The sequence below is a fragment of the Convolutriloba macropyga genome, chromosome 12, assembly GCF_964194025.1.
Source record: "Convolutriloba macropyga chromosome 12, txConMacr16.3, whole genome shotgun sequence".
Taxonomy (NCBI): Eukaryota; Metazoa; Xenacoelomorpha; order Acoela; family Convolutidae; genus Convolutriloba; species Convolutriloba macropyga.
Window position 1 is genome coordinate 28,645,652 of NC_134479.1, and position 23,728 is coordinate 28,669,379.

Genomic DNA, 23,728 nt, shown 5'->3' on the forward strand with positions numbered 1-23,728 from the left:
AATTGTAAGAAATATGGCCGCAATAATAGCCCTCTGAGATGAGCGGCTATGATTAATAATAAAAACAAACAGACAAAATCAAGATTAAATCATCCTCAAACACGTGGCAATTTGCTGTTAGAATCAATTCTGCGATCAAAACCAAAGCCAGAGACCATTTTACTTGCCTTTGAGACCTTTGTTCATCTCTTGGATCATCAAGTCTTTAATTTTGTGAAGTTTCTTTTCACTGACTTCGAAGTCCGAGAGCAGTTCATCGAGCTGCACGTAACATCTGAATTCACCCATGATGTAGCGGTCTGGCTTAGTTTACTCTAACTGAGAATGGCTGGGGCAAGTCTTTCAGGCCGTTCTGAAAAATTAAGAAACATTAGCAGGATGCTTTAAAAGAATGTGTCTCCCCCTTAAAGGGTAATCGGTCAATTCGGTGAGGTCACTCATGTTCTATACTGAACCACAAATTAAGTTAGCACCCCATAGTTTTAAAAAGTAAAAAACATTTGAAGAATTATTACTTCAACTTAAAATCTCATTTTTACAGCATTGATCCCCTACACTTTTTAATAAAAATCAATTGAAAGAAAGTCTCCACTTATACGGTAGTCGGAATGGCAAGTCAACTCCTATATACAATTATATGTTCCGACAGTAGTCAACATCCAAATTTAACAAACGGGGTATGATCCACCCAATGGACGGAACAGTGAGTCCCCACTATGAAACATCACAGCATCGTATGTAAATTTACCTCAAAGATACATTCTCATGGCATCGTAAAAGAGAAACACGGCACAATAACTCTTTTAGAGCTGCGTCATATAAGTTAATTTATGAATCTAGTCTCTCCTCCCGCACTATGGCCGTGCAAAAACTCAATGTCAGGCGGCTGTTTGGAGCCACCGCACCCTCTGAGGCAAACGTAAGCGCTGCGCAGAAGAGCAAAACTTATTCTCGTGCGTATGTACATTATTACGTCCGAGTATGATTCGCTTTTCTTTTCAGCAATTTTGCTAGCTAGTTGTTTTATAGTGCGCGTTGCGGACGGTCCTGCGTCCCTCATGCAGGAACACGTGGCGTTGCTCGGTGTGAAGGCTCTCAATAAGATCCTTCTTACGCAATCGAATTTTACTTAGGCGTGCGGTTCGTTCGTCGTGCGTTATGCGTTCTTGGGTGAGATGAGCGTTTGCAAGATCCTTCTCTTCTCAGGAGCGCATGCGGTCAGCGAAGCGGCATACTCCGCTTCGTAATCTATTGGCGCCTTGATGTTTAGTCCGCCCTCCCGGGTAGCTAGGGAATACAATCGCCGTGCGGATTGAGACACATGAGAGTCAAAAAACGGCGTTAGGACATGCGTTTGTATGTTGGCTTCCGCGTCTGTGAAGATATTACGTGAGGTTGCCGTTATCCTAGACATGAAATATAATTTTTTTGTTGCACATCTCTTCACAGGCACGCCTAAGCGTTTTGAGAGGACGTTTATTGCTACGTGCCCCAAATTTTTCAACCAATTGGAATACTTTCCGGCTGCGGTTACATTAAAGTTCTTATAGTTTTCCTGATTGCCTATTGCAGATCCTAGAACACGTCAGCCGTCAACAATTTTAACTGCCGTCACCTCAAACAATCTGATATCTTTGACCTTCGAAGCCTCTTTCATTATTAGTTGACACTTCGAAGCGTTGCCGTCCTCCTACTGCGTTGCCGTCGTCTGCGTAACAATTTTTTGTCACTTGCGTAATCTGGACTAGCCTGAGCAAGGGCATGGTGGCCACTCCATACATAGCCATAGCAATAGGGTCCTTTGAATTGTGCCCTCTAGTGAGTGACTGCAGTGTTTTACTTGCGACGTATAAATCGGACGGGGCGGAATATGAGTCTTGAACAGCAAAACTCAAGGCGGTGAAAATTCTCTTGATGTTTCCAACTGCCAGGTTACGCTGGAATCACCTAAAGGCATTTATTTGACACTACTAAGAGAACAGCTTTGTTTTCAGATTTTTCATATTGCGAGGACAGAGAACGGATCGCGTTTTCAATCGCGCACTTTGGCCTAGGCAAAGTTGGGAGTTGCCAACCATGAAGCATATGTCAATTTTCATATGCTTGATGACGCATTCGCCTTCGATGTGACGTAGAACTTCTCCCACGCTAATAGGTTGATCACAGGGGTTTTTGTTTAGGGGGTTTAGTCTGCATGCATTGTTCGCTTCCACAGGTTTTTAAGACATTTTTCAGTTGCCAGACTAACCGTAATTTTTAGTACCGTTTTGTCACTCGTTTGCGTTTAAACCGGATGGTCCGTGGCTAGCACGTGTGTTCAAGGCTGCTTTTTTAGCTGCCGATCGGCCTGTGTTTTCGAAGTTTGCGGGCTGATACGGTGTTGACTCAAACTTGTTTTTGGTAACTATGTAATTGAGCTACACTTGGAAAGGAGTCGGATGTTTCTCTATGAGTAACTCATATACAGTTTTATTGTTAATTGTATCCTTTGATGACAATATCCCGGACAAAATTTCACCAGTGAGATACTTGATGGCGTTCGATTTCAGTGTCCATGAAGTTGTTGAACTGTCTCACTTCAACAATTTTGTCATGTTTACGGGTTCTTTCGAAGTTGATACTGCAGAGCTCCAGCTTCGAGAAGAAACTCGTCGAGGTCTCCTTGTCTATATAGTTGTAGGCAAGATTCTTGGTAACTGACAAGTCATTGGTCGATTTCACTTAAGGGAGAACCAGTTGGGTGAAGATAGCGGCAACCTTTAAAAAAATTTCTTCATAAATGTCCCTTTCTGCCAATTAATTAAGAATTCCAGGAAAGCATTGAACAAACTTTTGCCCTGCTTAAGTTCTGTTCAGTATTCCGAAATTTGCGCGACAACGACAGATCTCACTATGGATTCTGTAAATCATATCGGCGTTTCCTGGCAGTGTATACCAGAACGTTTCGTAAATATTTTTGTTTTCTTCCGCTACATTATGAAGGGCTTTTGCGACTATGGGTCCATCATTGGCATCATCTGCAACAACCTGAGTTTCATTTGGGGGTAAAGGGTTGCGTGGTCTTGAGTTTTGGTATGGATGTCAGTGGGCAGGGCTGTGGTGGGAACGATGCAATCATCACGTGCTGCTTTTGAAATACATCACGGACATTGAAACCCGGGAGGGCGGTCAAACCATTGCACCTTACATGCAGCCGGCTGCAAGCATTGCAGCAAACACTCGCGTACCTCAGAAGAATATTACAATGACTGCTTTTTTTTCATCATGAAAAGGGTAGAGCAAAGTATCTTATCCACGGTCCTGGAACATTGTGAGAGAGGAAAACGAGCTTAGTAAGGAGCAAAAGTAGAAATCGAGTAATGAAGCATCCGAGCTGATGACTGATTGCCAAAGTATAAGAAAAGTACACATCTCTAGAGAAGAATGTTAAGTCATAGATGTTGTAAAACTTAAGGGTGATTACACAAGAAAGAAAGTTAAAAAGCTCAAATTGCATTATTATTTAGAGCAAATAACTTCGTATTGATGTAGGGTTACGTAAACTGAAAGAATTGTTTTTAGCTAAATAACAGTTGAGAGATTGAAATTTTTATTCATTATATCTATAAAACACTGCCAATCATTAGCAAACTGTTGGGGAGTATTCGATTATCAAGAAACCAGCAATATTAACAAAGCTTTTGAGTTTTTGTGAGGGGTATTGTGAGATGAGCTTGAACAGATCCTTCAGGATGGCATATCTGTAGGAATTAACACTAAATTGCACGGTTCCAGGATCCAAGTGCTTTTTTCTTGACGTACCCAGATGAAGCCTCTTAGACCAACTTGGCTACCGTTGGGGTTTAAATTGGCTCATGTGCTCCTAAGAAAAAATGGGGAGAACAAAACAAGATATTAAGAAAATTTTCAGCAAAGAATATCAGTTTCGGCTCAAGAGAATCGAATAAATTGGCTCAACTTGGCTACCATTGGGGTTTGAATTGGCTCATGTGCTCCTAACAAAAAAAAGGGGAGAACAAAACAAGATATTAAGAAAATTTTCAACAAAGAATATCAGTTTCGGCTTTGATTGAAAATAACAATCAGATTCATCAACAATGCAACCTTTCAAAGATGGGAGGGGTTTTGCAATGCTCAAGTTAACAGTGCCATGTGTGGGCGTCAGGCGTTGAGAATCAACATTGTGAATATCATAACAAATCTATTTAATAAGTTATTCACAACAATTACTCTAATTAATCAACATCCCAGTAACATCTACTGCATATTATACGTAACAGTGATAAATTCACTAGATTTGTGAACGGTTTGATTGCATTAAAGAAAACACAACAGTTGAGAATCACTTCTCTCCTTGAGTAGAAATCTCCCTTCCCCACTTACTGCTCAAATGGATGAGCCGACAAATATGCGTCACCAGTATGCGAGATCCTTGGGTGCTTATGATTGAGCTTCGCATCAGTGCAAAGCTTATCTTGGTCTATATGTCTGTGTTGATGCTGGCATTGCGTTCCGAATCTTTCTGTCGCAGCTTACCTTCACTTAGCGTCATTAATTTGGAAGCAAAAGGACCTGCGCCTACAGTAGAGAAGAAAATTAGGGAACTAAAAGATCTCTTCTCGACATCTGATTTGCTGTTCATATTATAATTACTCCTGATATTCGTAGGATTTTTTATATAATTTTCGACAGCTTTTTGCATGAGGGCTGAATATCTTATCAGAAAACGTATCTGAGACCTGTTCTACAAAAGGTCGTTTGCTCTGATTTCTAGTTTTGCTGTTGTGCTTTAACTTTAGCGAAAGATTCTACTTTTCAAAGTCTTAAGCTATCAAAGTCTAGATCATCGCATAATTCGTCGACAAAATTTGTCAGGGAATCGACAGTGTCTAAGGTGTGTGTATCCACCCTTTGGCGAGGTAAAGCATGGTCAACTATGGGTGCCTCGCTTGATGAAGAGGTTGAGGAAATTTGGGTGGGATGCTAATTAAAGTTTTATATAAACGAATGGTTAATCTTCCACGATCTACCCGCTTAATTCAAAGTCCTCTGTCAAATGTGGAGCCTCCACAAAGATAGTCAAGGTTACTGACCAAGACGGGATCGGGTGTTCCTCATGTCACAAATGGTTTCATGGGGACTGTCTCGCTATCTGTAGAAGAAGTAAGCTGGCTGGGATATAAAACAAAAGTTCAATGGATATGCAATGTCTGTCTGGCTGATCGCAAAATCTGCTTTTTTACCTAAACTGAAGATAAGTTGACTTTTTTCTTTGCTGAATTCCAATCTAAATTGTCCTCTTCTATCTCTGAATTGGTAACTTAACTCATTAAAAACTCAATTCTTACCATGCAAAATAATGTCAAAGAGGAGGTCACCAGCGCGCTTCCCTCATACAGCGATAATGTTACTGGAAACAAAAAGACCGCGCCTTCTTCTAAATTTCAGTTTTTATTTACAGGTTTAATTGAAACAGAATCAACATACTTCAAACAAGTTGAGAAAGACTCGACGAAGGTTAGTCACTTGGTTCAACATATGAGCTTCTAAGCCGCTGGAAAAGCCCTTGCATGGGGCGGCGTGACAAAATTACGAAACAAAACAGCAATAAAAATTCTTCTACTTGAAGAAGTTGTCGTCCTACTTTATGGAAAACTGTTTTGCCCCCAGTCATTATTTACAGAGCTTCAAACATCCAGTTTGCATCAAAAAATTTTTAATTTCTGCAGATCGCTAATTAGAAAAAGCTGTTCTAGCTAAACGTTACTATATGGACACAGTTGAAGGCGAGGATAGACAAGATCTTCATATGAAAAAACAAAAATAGAACTACAAAAATACGCTGGTTGGCGTAGCAACCAATTGAAAACATCCTTATAAATGAGCTCCCATAAACTGTCAATCAAAATGAACTCTAGATAAACGCTACAAACTTTTGAAACTGTGCGCTTCTAACTCTTTCTCCTAAATGTTTCTCAACAGGATTTGTTTAAATACGGTCATCGTTGACTTTGAATTGTTTTCAGCTTCTCCCTTCATTGATATTGCGCAATTAAATAGTGATCGTTGCCAGCATAGTGGCCTACTGATTGAACAATCCTCTTACTCAGCCGTTAATTCTGCTGACAATACAATTTCTGACTTCGATTTTGCTATTTTTGAGCCGTGTTTTGTTATTAACTGTCCCTGTTTGTGCTTATCTACAACCCGCTAAAATAATCAAACTATCCAGTGGACATTTTTACTTATTGGATTGTATTCAGTCCTAATATACACTTTTGACTTGTTACTAGTTCAATTTGGTTACGGTTGCAATTACGATGATTATCTTATGGCGGATTTTAATTGTCCAGATATTGATTAGACAAGCTACTGGTCATCCTCATGTCTTGAATGTCGTTTCTTTGAAATTATCGTTGAAAAAGATCTGACTCTGTTCGTTGCTGAATCTTCACATAAATGTAACACCATCTTTGATCTTGTTTTATCTAGCGATGCTAATCTATCAGTTACGGTAGCGAAACGGCTTTTCTTAGATCAATTTCCCGTTTACTCTAATCTTAACTTCCCTGAAGCCCCATTATGTTTTCTCGGAATGTTTATAAAAAATCCTCCTTCAGTGCTCTTTCATTCAATATTAATCTGCGAGCTATTTTACGGTCCTGTCGCTTGATAATTCTGTTTTAACTACCCTTCCTGATTTATGGTAGAGCCTAATTGCTGATGGTTTTACTAATGCAATAAAATTGAAAATTGAAGCGAGCTGTTCGTCTTTAATCTCTCTTGTTTTATTCACCACATGCTAGTCATCTCAATAATCAAAGAGAAACTACTTTAGGAAAATAAAGTAGTGATCCTTCTTTTTTGGTCATCTTAAAAAACGCCTTTTGAGAGGACTCAACTTATCGAGTTCCAATTCTATCGAAAATGATAAGAATTATTCATCAATCAATTGATCAATAAATCTCTCTTAAACTCGAAAATTTTTCTAACTGCTGAGAAGGTTTGGTTTCAACTAGTTGTTTACTCCAATTAAGTTTAATGAAAACGAACCTTTTTTCACCAATTCAGACAAAAACTTTAGGATTTAATAAATTTTTTTCTTCTCTCTTTAATGATAGCAGTTCTTCTGCTGTTCTTGATCACTTGAACGAAATGTCCATCAAACTGATGTACCTCGACTTCTGTTTATCTGATGTTCTCCTCTTCTTGGAGTCATGTGATGATTCTAGTGCAGCTGGTGCTGATGAGTTATTGTCTATTCCTCCTTCACCAATGATCGAATATTCTGTGTGCGTTGGGTTTTGAGCTCTTATTCTGGATTCTCAGAATCCAATGTTTGCCTGATCTTTGGAAAATAGCACATGTTACTCCTGTACATAAATTTGGTCAACATAATGATATTGCTAGCTACCGTTCCATTACTATCCTCCCTCAACTTTCTTTGTTACCTGAAAGTTTATTGTCTTATTTTATTTATTCAAAGATAAGGCAATAAATCCAACGTGAACAACATTGAAATAAGAAGTCACGTAGTACAATTAGTCAGATGATAATCATCTTGATTTTTCTTATACAGCTCGTGATACCAATTCTCCTGCCATTTCTATTTACTTGGCCCCAGAAAAAGTTTTGACTCTTTGTCCTATCAAATAAATTTGTCTAAGTTTGTGACTTTCGGATTCGACTCAGCCTCAGTTTATTTCACCTTTTGAACGCTTATCTAACGAACCGTTTTCAATGTGTAAAAATTTATCAAACTCTCTCTTCTTCCTTACTTCTGGAGTTCTTCAGTCATTTGTTTTTCATTCTTTTCGTTAAAGGTATGGCGGATGATGTGACAATTAGTTGTTTTGTCTTTTTTCTGATGACCTGAAAAAATTCAGCATCTCAAAAGTATCCCTCGTGCAAAAAGACAACAATCCTCTACTTAACTGGTGTAATATAAATGGTCTCCGTTTCCGCCCATCAAAATGAAAAACTGCTAATTTTTGAGGGCGTATTGGGTCTGCTTAATTTCTTCCTGGGCCTGACTACCTACCTTTCAACAAACAAATTGAAGATTTGATTTTATTTTGTCTATTACGCTATCCTGAAAGGTCATTTAGAATCAAAGCTTCAAAGATGCAAAAGAAATTTTATTTTCCTGAAGCGCAATATCCCCATTTCATTGTCGGGCCACAGGAAACTTCTGCTTTATAAGTCCCTTATCCTGCCTATATTTCAATACGGTGCTCCTGTTTGTTTTCCGTCTTCGACTGTGCTACTACATTTTGAACGTTTTCAGTGTAAAGTCTTTTGTTGGATAATACATTGATCATCATATGTTTCAGGCTTAGGTTTTTTCAGTTATTTCCTGTTTGTTTTTGCTCAAAAAAAGATGACCTTCTTTTTCTATGAAAACTTTACAACGGGGCCGTTGACGTACATCTTAACTTTTTTTGCATCTTTGCCAACGCGATATTCATCGAATGGCCTGTTTCGAGTCCCTACAGCACGCAAGGTCTCTTCAGAAGACAACTTCTTCATCCGTGCAACTGGAACTGCTAACGATCTCATTCGGTTGAAAAAGTTTTCATTTGAAATGCCACTGAAAACTCTGACAAATTCCCTCATCAATTACCTGAAAATCCGAACATATATTTTTTATGATATAAACTATTCGTGCTCACATTTTGTCATGTGTTATTGTACATTTGTCATGCATTTCATACATGTGTGTTTTTCTTAATCTTTACATAAAAAGAATTAAATCTTCTACAACTTCTGCTACCACATCTCTCAGGACGCTTCTATCACAGAGTTCTAATTTGGTTACGTCAAATTTGTACTGTTACAGAGTAAGAAAATATCACCAGTATGACTTTGCCTTTTTTGTGGCTAAGTTTATTGCAAACGCCTCCAGATTTTTGAATTTGCCTTCAATCCCTGACTTCTTGAACTTCTATATTTAATCTCTTGCGCGTCTTATGGTACTGAGTACACATTCCTGTTCTTCGCTTGCTTCCTTTCGAATTTCTCCAAGAGGTATAGTAACCTTGATGGATCTTTTCTGTAAACGGTCCGTAACCGTTTAGCCCCCCAATCCTTCCCCTTGTTATTTAGTTCAAATTTATTGAGTTCATATTCATAATCGCTGTAAAAGTCATATCTTTAACTTTGATTTTTTATGACTTTCAATGCCAAACCTTTTTATTCATTATCATACATGAGTTTCATCGTGCCACACTTAACTTTGATAGTAAATGCGGGTATAAACCACACCTTTGTAAGCTATTATTTAACAAGCATACAAGCTTATAGAAGAACATACAGCAAAATAAACTCTTGAAAACCAGTCGTTGTCTCTGAAAGCGGATCAGACTAAAGAAAAAATAACAAATTTTGGCGCATCCTTGGTTTTAAAACCGAACCATCGACTCACAATACAGAGACAACTTAAAATTTCTGACTTGTAGTTTTTCACTAAAACTTTAAAAAATCCCACCACCTAGCTGAATTAAACGTGCTATAGATTTTTCCATCTGATATTTTAGCACTTCAAATTTCTAGGCTGTCAGGCTTTCTAAGTAAGTTACAGCTCGATGACCTTCCCCCTGCATCGTTCATTGCACTCCGAACATTATGATGCAATCCGCTCAATGCAGTTCTCTAGTCCATGCGGCTAGAGGTCCCACATTTGCTAATAAGATTGACTGGGGCCTGAGCGGGTGAGGCTGCGTGTTCTCTTTTGAACCAACGCATAGGCTGACGACGGGGATAGTCGAACATATAAATAGGTAGCAAAGCCTGATCTTTCTTAAATTATAGCACGTTCTAGTTCAGCTAAAACTCTCTGACCCTAAGTCTAGCGAAAGAGCATTTAAAATTTCAGGGTTTGATTAAGCCCTTCTTATATTCAAACAGATACTCCAGCTGATTCTGATTTACAGTTTTGCACCTGCTGACACGCAAGTGCAAAAGTTTTTGTTTCTAGGCACAAAATTTTCTAAAAGGTAAAACAGTATCCTCCCCTGGTTAGGGTGTTTCTCTGCGACCGTGATCAGACAAAACCCTCCCCACAGCGCAAAGCGTGCATAAAATAATTTAATAAAAAAAACAGCATTCAAGCAACATTTGGTAAAACATAAGACAACCAAACCAATAATAGCTGTCCACAACAGCAGTATAAATAGCATTCAAGTTATTTTTAGATACAAAAAAAACAATTAATAAGCGTTCAAACAACATTTTAAGTGCTAACTAAAAATGCAGTGACTCATAACACTCATAGTGCAACTTTTTTTTGTGAAAATCATCGTGCAACCATAAACAAAGTAACCATTAACCAATGAGAAAAGCCAGAACCATGTCAAGCAAAACCAAAACAAAGTCAACCTCCAAGGCTCAACTCATGCAACTCTTGAAGTTCAAAGTCATTGAGTGGGAAGCAGCACAAGACCTACTCGACGAACAAATGCAACAAACAGAAGCAGCAACAGACCTCCAAGAGCGCGTTGACGAACTTCGACAGCAAAAAGCGGAGCTTGATCGCATGTGTAACAAACTCATAGAACAGCAGTTGACACAAGAAGAGTTTGACACTGTTGCTGCAGAGTCTGCAAGGAGAAATTGGAAATGGCTGAGAACCAAACCAAAAGTCAGATTGCTTCATGGGTCAAACCATCAAAAGTTCATCTCTTCCGACACCTCCTCGGAAGAGCCCAACAAAATACGCAGCAAGGTGGTTGTTTCAGGAAGCAGACGTAAACAACCAAGCGGAATGAGACGTAAAACGCCAATGCAAAATGCAGGTGAAAACGCTGAGAGCTGGGATGAGGTGTTCAGTTCTGATGACCATGATGGTGTACCGTTCAAAAACAGTCATCGTGATCTTCAAAAAGAAAGAACAAGTGTAGAAAAATACAATGCTCAGCAACAGAAACCAAAAGAGAACAGTGCGATACAGGAGCATCGCAGCTTCAGTGAAGATGCGAAACAGGTTCAGAGTTGCCCGATTGTTGATGTGAATGTTCCAAATCAAGGTTTTGCTACCCTCAATATTTCTACCGATCAACCATCAGACACTGTTTACTGGAGATCCGGTACAGCAACCGGATTTCAACATCAAGCAATGCCTGACAATTTCACTCAAACTTTTGCAGACAATCACTATCCCCGGGATCAGCAGCAGTCACGTCATTTGCTCGGTAGTCAATTGGATCACTCATTCCCAGAGACAAACAAAATGATGAACGCTCCCAACGGAGAGACCAACCGTCACTTCAATTTCATGCCACAACAGTTTTCTGAGCAACAGTTCCAACAACGACCTCACAGTTCTGAATGGACCAACCATCAAGTGATGATGAATGCGTTCAGTCTACCAAAGATTAGTCTTGACCATTTCGCAGGCGATCCTTTGATGTGGCATCAATGGTACAGCTTTTTCAAGTCAACCATTCACGACAATCCAGCTCTTTCAACTGTTCAGAAAATGACATACTTGCAAAACTCGGTAACTGACAAAGCAAAAAACTTCATCGGTGGATACTCTTACAACGGAGACTTCTATGAGGAGGCCCTTCAGGAACCTATCAGAAAGTTTGGAAAGCCGCAGCATGTTGTGAGTGCGTACCTCACACAACTTGAACAATGGCCTAGGACCAGAATGGATGATCCCAGCAGCTTTGTAAGTTTTGCGTCCTTCCTCAGACGTTTGGCACAGACCTTTCGACTTCACCATTTTGAATCGGACCTGAAGGCTTCTGCGGTAGTTACGGTTGCCAAGGAGAAGTTGACAACACCAATGACGATTCGCTGGAATCAACATGTAAGGAGCATGAGAATGAGACTATGCAGATTGGATAAGCACATATGCAGAGGCCTGCGAGGATGTCTCTCCACAAAGACCACAAAAGACAGACCGGGTTGAACGGCCTTCCCAAGGCCAGAAACACTCCAACATAGTTCTTCAAGCCAGCTCAAATTGTCAACTATGCTCTGGGGATCACAACCTTGGTCGCTGCAAAGAATACCTGAGCAAGCCTGTAGCTGAACGTCAGCAATTGGTGAGGCATCACAACTTGTGTGTCAATTGCTTGAAGAGACATGAGGGTGGATTTTGTAAATCAAAGATTCGATGTCTTGTAGACATATTCAACGGGTTTCATCATTCAACTCTCCATTGAGACGACTTCAGGACTTTGCAGAGAAGTGATTTCCAAGCAACGAGTAAAGGGGGATTTTAATCCAGGAACAACCCGGTGCAGTCAAACTACGGTAGAAACTTCAATCATACAACGTCTCAGCTTTCGTCAACAACCAGTAACACGCCAAATACCAACAACAGAAGGGGATACAATCAAAAGAGTTTAAACCCTCGTAATCCAAGCTATGGGAACAACAACTCGCATCAAACTGCCAATCAGCAGCACATCAATCCCCAGCAAACTAATGACAGAAGTAACACTCACTTTCAATCAGTGACTAGCCACGAACTGAATGATGATTCATCAAAACTTCCACGAGTGCAAAACCACACTTGTAGCAGAAATTGGGAACCCACATGGGTCAGAGCTTTTATTCAACTACAGGCAACACCAGTCACGCTCTTCTACAAAGACTTCAACATAGAGACCTATGCACTTTTGGACAGTGGGAGTGATAATACACAGATCACACAAAACATTGCTGATGCTCTTCGGATTAGAGTCCCCAAAGGTATAGAACTTCCTCTAGCTTCGCTACAAGGGGAGCACACAGTAACAACAGCTGATGTCATGATTGGAATTGGTTCACTTCACAGCTCAAAACCGGTGACAAGTCTTCCTGTGTACACAACCTCCATTGAGCAGTTCCAGATGCCAATTGTCCCCGCAGAAATGTTGAATAGACTTTGTAGAGACCATGATCATTTGGCAGAAATCAACTTCCCACAAATTCGTGACAACAAAATTGGAATACTCATAGGGGCAGATGCTTTTCTGGCTACTGTTCCAAGACATTTCACTACCGGCAAACCAGGAACACCCTACGGAGTCAACACACTGTTAGGATGGACTTTGACAGGACCTGTGCCACAAGAGTACTTTCAACCAAACCATAAAGGAAGCAGCAACCACAACATCACTCTTTTCAACCATCTCAAGCGAGGTAGTGACGACCCGGACGAAAATCTTCTGCATCTTTTTGAACTTTTGAAGGTGTCAACTTTAGTCAGGGTTCTACGAAGGGACACAATGATGAAGACCACAAGGCAATAAAGACTTTGGCAGAGACCACACATCATAACGGGGAAAGATATGAGATTGGACTCCCTTGGCGAGAAAACGTCACGCTACCCAACAACTACTTCATGGCAAGGGTTCAGTGGCACGCCCTGCAGAAGCGATTAGAGAGAGACAACCAACTGAAACAGAGATATATGACCACTATCTTTGATGATATGGATAAGGGATACATAGCAGCTGTTACGAACCAGGATGCAAAGAACATTTGGTACCTACCGCATCATCCCGTCATCAACAAGTAAAAACCAGACAAGATAAGACGAGTGACAAATGCAGCTTCAAAATACAAAGGGGTTTCTTTGAACGATGCACTGCTAACGGGACCGGACCTTTTGTGCAACCTACATGGACTTCTTCTACGGTTTTGTCAGTACAAGGTTGCAGTAACAGCAGCAATTACCCTGCTGTGCTGGAAAAGATTCCAGAGGAAGACAGAATTGGAGTTCTAAAGTTACAAAGGATACTTGGTCAAACATGGAACCCTGAATCCGATCAACTTCTTTTTGCGAAACCCAAACTGAGCTATGAAAGAGAGAATATCACACAGAGAAAGCTTCTCTCAATGGCTGCTTCTTTGTTTGATCCCATTGGAATAATCTCGCGTTTTGCAATTCGACTGAGATGCATCTTGCAAAAAGTCGTCAAACAAGGACACAATTGGGACCAGCTACTATCAAAGGAACATTACGACGAAATTCAGCAATGGATGGAAGATTTCGAGAATATGCCTTCAATTCAAATCCCCAGATGTCTAGTTGCCAACGTCGATGGAACTCACGAGTTGCACACCTTCACAGACGCTTCACTTTCAGCAGTATCAGCAGTGGTGTACCTGAGAACAATCTCCGCTGACGGCTCAATAGCTACCCACTACGTCATCAGCAAGTCCAAGGTGGCACCAATCAAACAGATGAGCATTCCCAAATTGGAGCTCGAAGCAGCTACACTGGGAGCAGAACTAGCAGGCTTCTGTGAGACCGAGATGACAATAGATGTGAAGAGCAAAAACTTTTGGACCGACAGCACAGCAGTACTCAGCTGGATCAAATCAAAGGATCGACAGAAGATGAACATCGCAAATGGGCTCAACAAAATTGCTGAGAACTCAAACAAAGACGACTGGCGACACGTACCAGGGAAAATGAACCCGGCTGATCATGGTACCAGAGGTCTAGCTCCATGCGATCTTCAAAAATTCTGGATAACAGCACCTTCTTTCCTGATCAAACCTGAGAGCGAGTGGACATTCTCCGTTGACAAAGCAGCTCAAACATACGCCACTCAAGTTGATGTCAAGACCAGTGAAAAACCGTTGGTAGATCCAAACAGATTTTCAAATTGGCCTAGACTCCTTGGCACAATTAGAACAGTGTTTCAAGCAATACGCGTACTGAAGTGGTTGATCAAACGCGACGTACTTTGCGACTTGGACGACTTCGCGGCTGACGAAAACAAGGCTCGGAGCTTTCTCTTGAGGATATCTCAGTCCACACACTTCAAGGACACAGTTTCTCGGCTTCAAAGTAGACTACCCCTAGACAAGAAGGACAAACTATTACCATAAAAACCCTTTCTGGATAGCGACGGACTACTTAGGGTTGAGGGACGAATTCAAAAATCTGGATTGCATTTTCAGAGCAAACATCCGGTGATACTCCACGGCAAGTGCAGAGTTGCCAAACTGCTTATTGAGAAAACACATCACGACTGCGGGCATCATGGAATTGAACAGGTTCGTGCACATATCCAAGCAACGTTCATGATAGTTGGAATCCGCAGAACTCTAAGAAATTTAGGGAAGTACTGCTTCATCTGCAGACGCTGGCGAGCAGACAATGTCAGGCCGAAGATGGCTCCTCTACCAAAATTTCGCTTTCCGAAGCACTCCAAACTCTGCGCATTTGTGAATACTGGAATGGACATGTTCGGTCCCTTTCACATTGAAAAATCCAGAACCCAGACAGAACTCAGTTATGTCTGCATGTTTACATGCTTGGTGACACGAGCAGTACACTTGGAAGTTTGTGAGGACCTCTCTACTGACTGTCTACTAATGGCTATTCGACGTTTTGTATCCAAACGAGGATACCCTGATGTCATTGTTTTGGACAACGGGAAAAACTTTGTTGGAGCTAACCAGGCAATGAAACTCAATTTTCAGGAAAACTACAAACCAGACAACAATTACATACGTCTCCAGCTGGCCCAACAGAACATCCAGTGGACGTTCAACCCACCTCTGGCACCGCACTTCGGAGGGGTTTGGGAACGACTTATCCAGTCGGCTAAACGAAGCCTACTTGTTGTCCTCGGAAGCCGCCGACTAAACTTTTCAGTCTTCCATACAGTCGTAGCGGAGGCAGAAGGAATTCTTAATTCACGCCCACTGACGCATGTTGGGAGCACTTTGACTGACGAGGAACCATTAACACCGAATCATTTCCTGATGAGAAGAAGCCACTTCTGCCTAAAACCTCTGGCAAACAACAGAACCCGGTTTCCAATTAAAGACTTCAAGGAGTCACAGACCCTTTTGGACCACTATTGGTCTCGTCTTCTCAAAGAATTTGTACCGGAACTTAACTGACGAACAAAATGGCAGCAGGCCAACGCTGAGCTCAAGGAAGACGATGTTGTTTGGCTCTACAAAGATTTTACACCCCGTGGAATTTGGCCCATTGGTCGGATCGTCAAAGCACATGTGAGTAGAGATGGAGTGGCAAGAAGCTTCGACATCAAGACCAGTACTGGCATGGTGCAACGTCCCGCAGTGAGATTGGGCAAGGTGTTTGAAACTGACAATGATTCTTCTTCTTCGTTAGCCGCGGAGGGTGAATGAATACTCCTTCAATCATGTCAAATTGATGCATAAAACTCACTTAAGCGGAAACTTTTGAGGCAGTAAATTTGAATTTCTGATGTCAATTATTTTGTTCTCTTCTGATAAATTTATTTGCTAAGTTTTGTTGTTGCTTGCCGGAGTGTAAACGGTCCGTAACCGTTTAGCCCCTCAATCCTTCCCCTTGTTATTTAGTTCAAATTTATTGAGTTCATATTCATAATCGCTGTAAAAGTCATATCTTTAACTTTGATTTTTCATGACTTTCAATGCCAAACCTTTTTATTCATTATCATACATGAGTTTCATCGTGCCACACTTAACTTTGATAGTGAATGCGGGTATAAACCACACCTTTGTAAGCTATTATTTAACAAGCATACAAGCTTATAGAAGAACATACAGCAAAATAAACTCTGCAAAATAAACTCGAATACTCTGTTAAAAAATGTTGAGACCGCCTTTGCGAACTGGCAGCGAGAAAGGGTCTCTGTAGCTGTTGCTGTATATAAAATGATTAACCATGGATATTATAAATTCTTCCTAATAATATTATATGTACTGGTGGATAGTGTCTGCGAGTTTGGCATAGTCCTTATAAAGAAAGCTTGTATTCGTTGGACCAAGTTTGTGAAGGCCTTGAGTTGCGCAGATTTCAGCCGAAGATTCTATGCCCTGTCCTCCGGTTTAACAACTTCTTTCCTTTTGGCTATTTCTAAGTGCTTTGTTTTTTTTTATTTGTTCTATGACATTTGATAACATTCTACTCTTAGACTGGTCCTATGTCCTGGAATTTATCAAAGAAACGCTTCATGGTGTTGTCTAACCCTGCTGCATTTTCATCATCTGCAGACCATTTTTGGGTAATAATGGGTTCAAGAATTTGTATGATGAGGTGCAGTGTAGCAACTGCATACATGACCATTGCTAAGGAATTTCCTAGTGTGGTTTGGTAAAGTTTGAGGGCAAATTTGTTTAGGTTTTACGGATCATGGTAAGAATTCATGGGACAAGCGCATAACGGAGGCACAGTTTTTTATGTTCTTGAGGGCAATCTGGCAATTTATATCGCTAAATGCATTTTTTGCCTCAATCAGGAGGTCACGTTCCAGATTTTATTTCCCATAGGAGCCCCTAACCCGGGCCGAGGATTTTCCCCAAAAATAACGGGGAAAAGAGTGTAAAGAGTGTATAAATAAAAAAATTACCCCCCTATTTCTCCGCTTAATTAAGGGTGGAAGAGTGTAATTATAGGAGTGTAATTTTAAAAAATAAAGGTGGAAGGAGTTAATGAGGATTGATCCCCCATCTTCCCCCTGTCGATTGTCTGTAATTTTTTATCAGTCCACCCTAAATTACACTCTTTGTAAAGAGTGTAAAAAGAGTGGAGAAAAGAGTGTAAATAAAGTGTAATTTTTAAAATTACACTCTTACCCTCTTTTCCCCTATAAATAGCAGTGGAAAACGCATTACACCCTAATCCCCGCTAATTAGGGGTGGATTAGGGGTGAAACCTCGGCCCGGGAAAAGAGTAAATAGCGTGTGCAATGCAACATTTTTGGTCCAGGCATAGTAGTACATTTTGTCGAATTGGGTGATATCTTGCTTCACACATGCTTCGTTCTAAGGTTTTTGGATTGCTTCACATATATCTATGGGTTGTACGACGGAACATTGGTCTTAGACGATCAATTGGCATGCATTATATGAATCAGGGAATGAAATCTCTTCTGAGGCAATTTCATTGGCTAGTTTCGCAAGGGTCATTTTAGAAGCCTATAGCTGGACGACGCTTTGAACAAGGTAAGAAGCAGCCACCATTCCTGATAATCGAGGCGTGAAGGTCCACGGTTTCCGCTTGTTTCCTTGGCAACTCTGCAAATAAATGCTCCATTTAAAATTTCAAAGATTTAAAATTCAATTGAAAAGTTATATCTTTTTTAATTTTAAGTGGTTGCTGATCATTCAGCAGTATTCTTGAATGTGTTTAAAACAATTTTTGCAATGACGAAATTTTGTAAGATTAGCGATGAATTTTTGTAAGAATAGCAAATTTTAGCGGTAAATTTTTTTTCACCGCATAAGCGGTGAAAAAAAATTCACCGCTTAAAAGATTTTTTCACCGCATTGATCGCATTGAGCGCAAATCTTACAATTTTTACTCAAATTTACGGCAAATCTTACATCTTTTAGCGATTTTTAGCGGTGACACCTCGACCCGGGAGGAAAAGTTTTGTGAAGATGATTTAAGTGGGCACAGCTTAGAGAGTACAATGGTGTAATAATGTTACTGTTGTTTGCCGAGTCTATTACACTGATTGTAGTAATGACGGTTGGTGGGAATTTACTTTGAGCTAATTCAAATAATTCTTGTCAGCGGATATAGCACATCGGACATAGTTGAGTCGATGGTCATTTACTGCTATGACGGTCACAGTTTGCAGTTTCAAAGGCCAGGAATTCTGCTCTACATTGAACAGATCTCTCAGCGTGGCACCTCGACAGGTGGACTGTTGCTGAAACGTCTCTGGTTTTGTTGTTCTTAATCTTTGGGGTGCCAATGACGAGATTAGATGCATTTCATGGCAGAGTTTCAGTGGTGAAGCGCGCCTGCCTGACCTCTTAAAAGAGCAGATGTTTGCAGTATCGATATTTGTTCGTTGAAACTCCTCGTTATTATTTATTTATCAAAACTAATATAACTGTGAGAGAAAAAATGATGCAATACAACTTGACTGAACACTCCTGGTTCAACTGATGATCCTCTAGATAGCCAAAATGGCAACAGCGATGATACCAGAACAGGCAATCACTACAAAGAGTCACTTCCGGGCTTTGACGGTTGAGGTTAATTAGAAATTCAACATCTGAAGTCAGTCGATTCGATAAAAAATAGGAGCTATTTAATAGGTTTATTACAACTCAGGCTTCTAAAGTATAAGAGAACTTTGCTCAGCTTTGGCTAAGTTTGCACTTGTTTAACTTCCGAAAAATAGAAGAAGTGCTTAGAATGTAAGTGAACGTCGCCTTTTCTCTCTACTCTATAGGTATATAATCAAAAACGCTAATGTTGGGGGATCAACGGTGTAAAAAATGTTTTCAGAAAGGGATTTTAAATTTGAGTAAAAATGATTCAAAAACTAAATTTTTTTCTTCCTAAACGAAGGGGTGCTAACCTTCTTTGGAGGTTCGGCATAAAACAAGCACGATCTCTATTTTTTTTCTACAATAAAACTATCGAGTATCGGTCTCCTATTGGACGGAACTTTCAGCCCATACTATGAAACATCTGAGCAGCGTATTTAAAACTATACAAGAAACGCACTGTGTTTTGAACATACAACAATTTGCTAGACATTGGGAGCCGCGAATTCCAATCATAATCATGAACAAGAAAAGAAAATTAAAAAATTAATTTGAGTATTGAAAATACAAGAAAAAACAGTTTCAAATAGTGCATCTATTGATGCTTCGGTTCGAACGCAATCACATTTGTTCCACTGAGATAAGTTTCAACTTTTCATCTGGGCCTCGGTTCCGTTATCAGTTTCATAAGTGACTGATTCATTGAAAATAGAAAAAAACTTCTTGTTTGTGTTGACACCCTTTTTTGCAATCCAAACTGAAGCAGCGGATATAACTTCCTTTTTCTCAATATAACATGTAATTTGATTAGGCAAGCTTTTTGTTGTTCAAGAATCTTTTTTGAAACTAAGTGGAAAAACTCAGTTCAATAGCTTAAGGAACCAAAAGGTCCTTCAACACTATTGGAATTCGTCTCTTCTTAAAATTTTTCTTAAAAACCAAAGTATTAGATGTTGAACGGGTATGTTATAACTCAGCGGATATAACTTCCTTTTTCTCAATATAACATGTAATTTGGTTAGGCAAGCTTTCTGTTGTTCAACAATCTTTATTGAAACTAAGTGGAAAAACTCAGTTCAATAGCTTAAGGAACCAAAGGGTCCTTCAACACTATTGGACCTCGTCTCTTCTTAAAATTTTTCTTAAAAACCAAAGTATTAGATGTTGAACGGGTATGTTATAACTCAGCGGATATAACTTCCTTTTTCTCACTATAACATGTAATTTGGTTAAGCAAGTTTTTTGTTGTTCAACAATCTTTATTGAAACTAAGTGGAAAAACTCAGTTTAATAGCTTAAGGAACCAAAAGGTCCTTCAACACTATTGGAACTCGTCTCTTCTTAAAATTTTTCTTAAAAACCAAAGTATCAAACCATTGAACTGGTCTGTTGTACTCAATTGCTTTGTGATTAATCAATTGAGTGGCGATTGTATCTTTACCAAACTAACTGAGTTTATTGCGCTGCGTTTGCCGACTTAGTATCTTCTTTTTGAATTCTGAGTTAAGAAGTTAGAATTTGCCTTGCGAATGACTTGATTTATCTTGAGCTGGCTATTTTGAAGAGCAGTTGGTTAATTTTGAATTACAGCTGATTTACAGCGATGCAAATGACAGGAACGAATTGAGATTTAACAAATTAAGATTAAAAGAAGTTAAAGCATATCATAAGTTATTCGCGCACAAGAAAGGAAATTAGATTTGTTTATACACGTGAAAAGACAGTTTCCTGTCTGGAACCTGAACAATCAAGAAATATTCAACTGAAGATGTATGAAGAACTAAATTAAAAGCAACTGCGTTTGAAATGGATTAAGAAAATGAAATTGAACTAAAATATGGAAATGAATATTCTGATGGTAATTTCCATCCCATTTGACATTTCCCCCTGTGGGAGAAAAACAAAAAGTTTATTCTCAATCAGAGCGTTCTTCTGCCTCTAATATATATATATATATATATATATATAAATATATATATATATATATATATATATATATAAATATATATATATATATATATATATATATATATATATATGGGCAGATTTGGGTTTGGGTCGAGAGTCAATCTTTTTTTGGTTTTTGCGGTGATGGTACACCAATGAAGGTGGTATCTGAAATTGGAAGCTCTGTAGAATAACCTCATGTATTCTGTATATTTTGCACACTGGATTCTGGCTGTGAGGTCATTTTCTGCTTTTTGAGCTGGCGTTCACTCCTTCTGACCGAAAAAGCCTCGGAGTCCGATGTGTCGCTCACTTGAATTAAACTCTTTTCCTTGCGCAGTATAGGGGTTGCTTACCGAGTTGAGAGAGTTGATTGCTACACGGATGGTCCTGCTGTAGTGGGTTGGGTAGGTGGAGCCGCCATTGGTACAGATGGGCTGAAATGTAGTGTTTGCGTCAAATCTGGCCTGTTTTGAAATGCGTCGTCATGCTTGGGGTTACGTTTCGGAATTTGCATTCTTAAAGCACGAGCAACATTAATGGAAGTGGAAATACAGGAGCGTCCGTTAGAAATAACGCTAACGTCGTCAGGTTGGTTGCGATTGCGTTTTATTTTTTTGCTCCCCAAATCTTTTTTAAGTCTTTTTTGTGATTGTTGATTTTCTGCTCTCATGTTTTCTCTTGAGCTTTTTTTGGGCCGCCTATCAATGTACTTTCCAAGCTCTAATCCTCTTTCATTTCGCATGCGAAGTTTGGCGATATCCGAATTTCGGACGCGAACCTCTTGCCTTTTTGGTTCCTTGTTTACACTCGTTGTCGGACTGATTTTTCCTATAGTGCTCCCTGGGGCAAAAACTTTGTATAGCCCATCTCAGTTCTTCTTTTTCCTCTGCTCTGCATTTATTTTGCGTGTTATCTTCACCTGCATGCTTTTTTTGCTCCGCGGGATCGGTCTGGCGATTCCGTTGGACCACATTAGTCGCAATTTTCTGTCTTTGAGCTTTTCTTTTTCCTCATGGGCTCGGGAATTTATTGCGCAAATGACCTACTCGATTTCAACATTGGAGCACATGACCGTATTTGACCACTGTGCATCCGTGAGGTACGATCTGCCCGGGATGGTATCTTCGTCTAAATAATATTTGATTACTTTATTACATTTTAAACTTTTATTAGTTGATTTTGTGGTGATTTTCGAAATTGGTGTACTACGACGTCTACCAAAAAGTGCTTCAAATGGTGAGATTTTTGTTGTTTTATGTTTAGATATTCTTAATCGTTGTATAATTGCATGTTTTGAGTGTTCAAGATTAAATTTTATAATTAGATGTGCTTTCATACATGATAATTGATTTATAATAGTTTGAATAAGGCATTCGACTAAACCCATTGCTCTATGATCATTTGCAGGGGCGTAAGTTGGTTAAATTTCATCTTCAGTAAAAATGTTTCAAACATTTTGCCTGTCAAACATCTAACTTGGTCTAGTCTAAGTGTTCTACGCCCTTTTCATTAATAGAAGTTCCGCCTAAATCTATTTGGATTTCGTCATTCGTTTCAATACAATTTGGTAATGGTGACTATTTGCTATACGGAACCATTGGTTTTAAATTCTCACCAATTTTCGTGCAGACTTTGCACTCGCTCGCTTTAGCCAATATATCTCTTTGGATATATGGTCACCAAATGTTTTGTGCTAGGTACAACACAGCAAAACTTCCCGGGTGCGTGGAGTGGATGTCCTCTAGCACCGCGTCTATAATGGCTTTAGGGATTGCGATGTTTTTGTTGATACAAAAACACCAATGCTCAATACTCATATCCCTTCAATATGTATGGATGCAGGGACTAATTTTCACCAGCCTGTCTTCATTGTTGCAAATGACGCAATCTCCCACCTATTTTAAGATGGTGTCCGTTCCTGTGAGAACTGCTTGCAATTTCTTGCTAAAGATCCGATTGATTGTGTTGTGTAGTCTCAAATCCTGCGCGTGTCGATGGCACTAGTAGAAGGCGTTGTATCAGTGTTTGATGAGATATTCGTCGCGTGTGTTGTATTAGCAGGGGAATTGTCTGAAAGGTAACTTGGGCCTTCGTTGTTGTAGATTTTGTTACTTTAGCTTCTGGTATTTTGGAAATGGCGTTGGTAGAGTGATCATTTGATTGATGTATTCTGAGTTGATTTGGGGCAAAAAGCGAAGTTTTTTTTAGTTGCTTGTATTTAGAGTTGGAAATTTGTGCTTTCGCGCCTAATTTGAGAAATTTGTGATGATTGTTTGAGATGGTGTCAAAGATGGCCTTTATTGGATCTAATTCTTTGGTTTGTTTGCATTCTCTAATGTCTGACTTTTGCAGCCCATATGCAACAAATTTGTTAATAGAATGTGATATAGGTATATTATGGTATAATATTTAGTGCAAATTGTGGTTTTGGATTTTGAAGAGGTATTTGCGATGCGATTGGTATTTAGAGTGCATTAATAGCTTTGTTTTGATATGCCCATTGCGATGCAATTGTTTATGAGGTATTGTGATGTGGTGATTGTGATGTAATTGCTGTAATCTGAAGTTGCTAATTATTGTGAATTAAAGTAGGTATTTGCGTCGCGATTAACCGATTTGATGAATTTGAAGGCGAATTTAACCTTAATATGCCATTTAATTTCTTTACAGTTTGCAATTTGTGTTTTATTAAGTGTTTAAAGGAATCCGGAATTTCGGATATTATTGCTACTACAAAATGTTTATCATATGATGAAACTTTTTTATCGTTGGCAAAAGGATTTCTAGAAATGTAATCTACAAG

The 23,728-nt window shown here is 39.5% G+C and overlaps 3 protein-coding genes across 6 annotated transcripts in view; 1 reads left to right on the plus strand and 2 right to left on the minus strand.

Moving 5' to 3' along the window:
- LOC142351221 (metal transporter CNNM4-like) overlaps nucleotides 1–23,728 on the minus strand; it is a 520,873-nt gene that overhangs the window by 232,998 nt on the left and 264,147 nt on the right. The gene's annotated exons all lie outside the window — the stretch shown is intronic.
- The window catches only part of LOC142351222 (hexokinase-4-like), a 319,567-nt gene that overhangs the window by 31,692 nt on the left and 264,147 nt on the right, over nucleotides 1–23,728 (minus strand). For 2 of the 3 annotated variants that reach the window (XM_075403356.1, XM_075403354.1), the window contains exon 2: nucleotides 168–351. In XM_075403356.1, coding sequence (XP_075259471.1) covers nucleotides 168–288 — 121 coding nt within the window. In that variant the 5' untranslated portion in view covers nucleotides 289–351. Of the gene's footprint in view, nucleotides 1–167; nucleotides 352–4,200; nucleotides 4,216–23,728 lie in introns of those variants that run through there. The other variant, XM_075403355.1, reaches the window with a different exon arrangement.
- Nucleotides 10,331–15,858, plus strand: LOC142350445 (uncharacterized). The gene is made up of 5 exons (XM_075402292.1): nucleotides 10,331–11,812; nucleotides 12,252–13,134; nucleotides 13,185–13,479; nucleotides 13,548–14,727; nucleotides 14,908–15,858. The coding sequence occupies exons 1-5, from the start codon at nucleotides 10,331–10,333 to the stop codon at nucleotides 15,856–15,858; spliced, it is 4,791 nt and encodes a 1,596-aa protein (XP_075258407.1).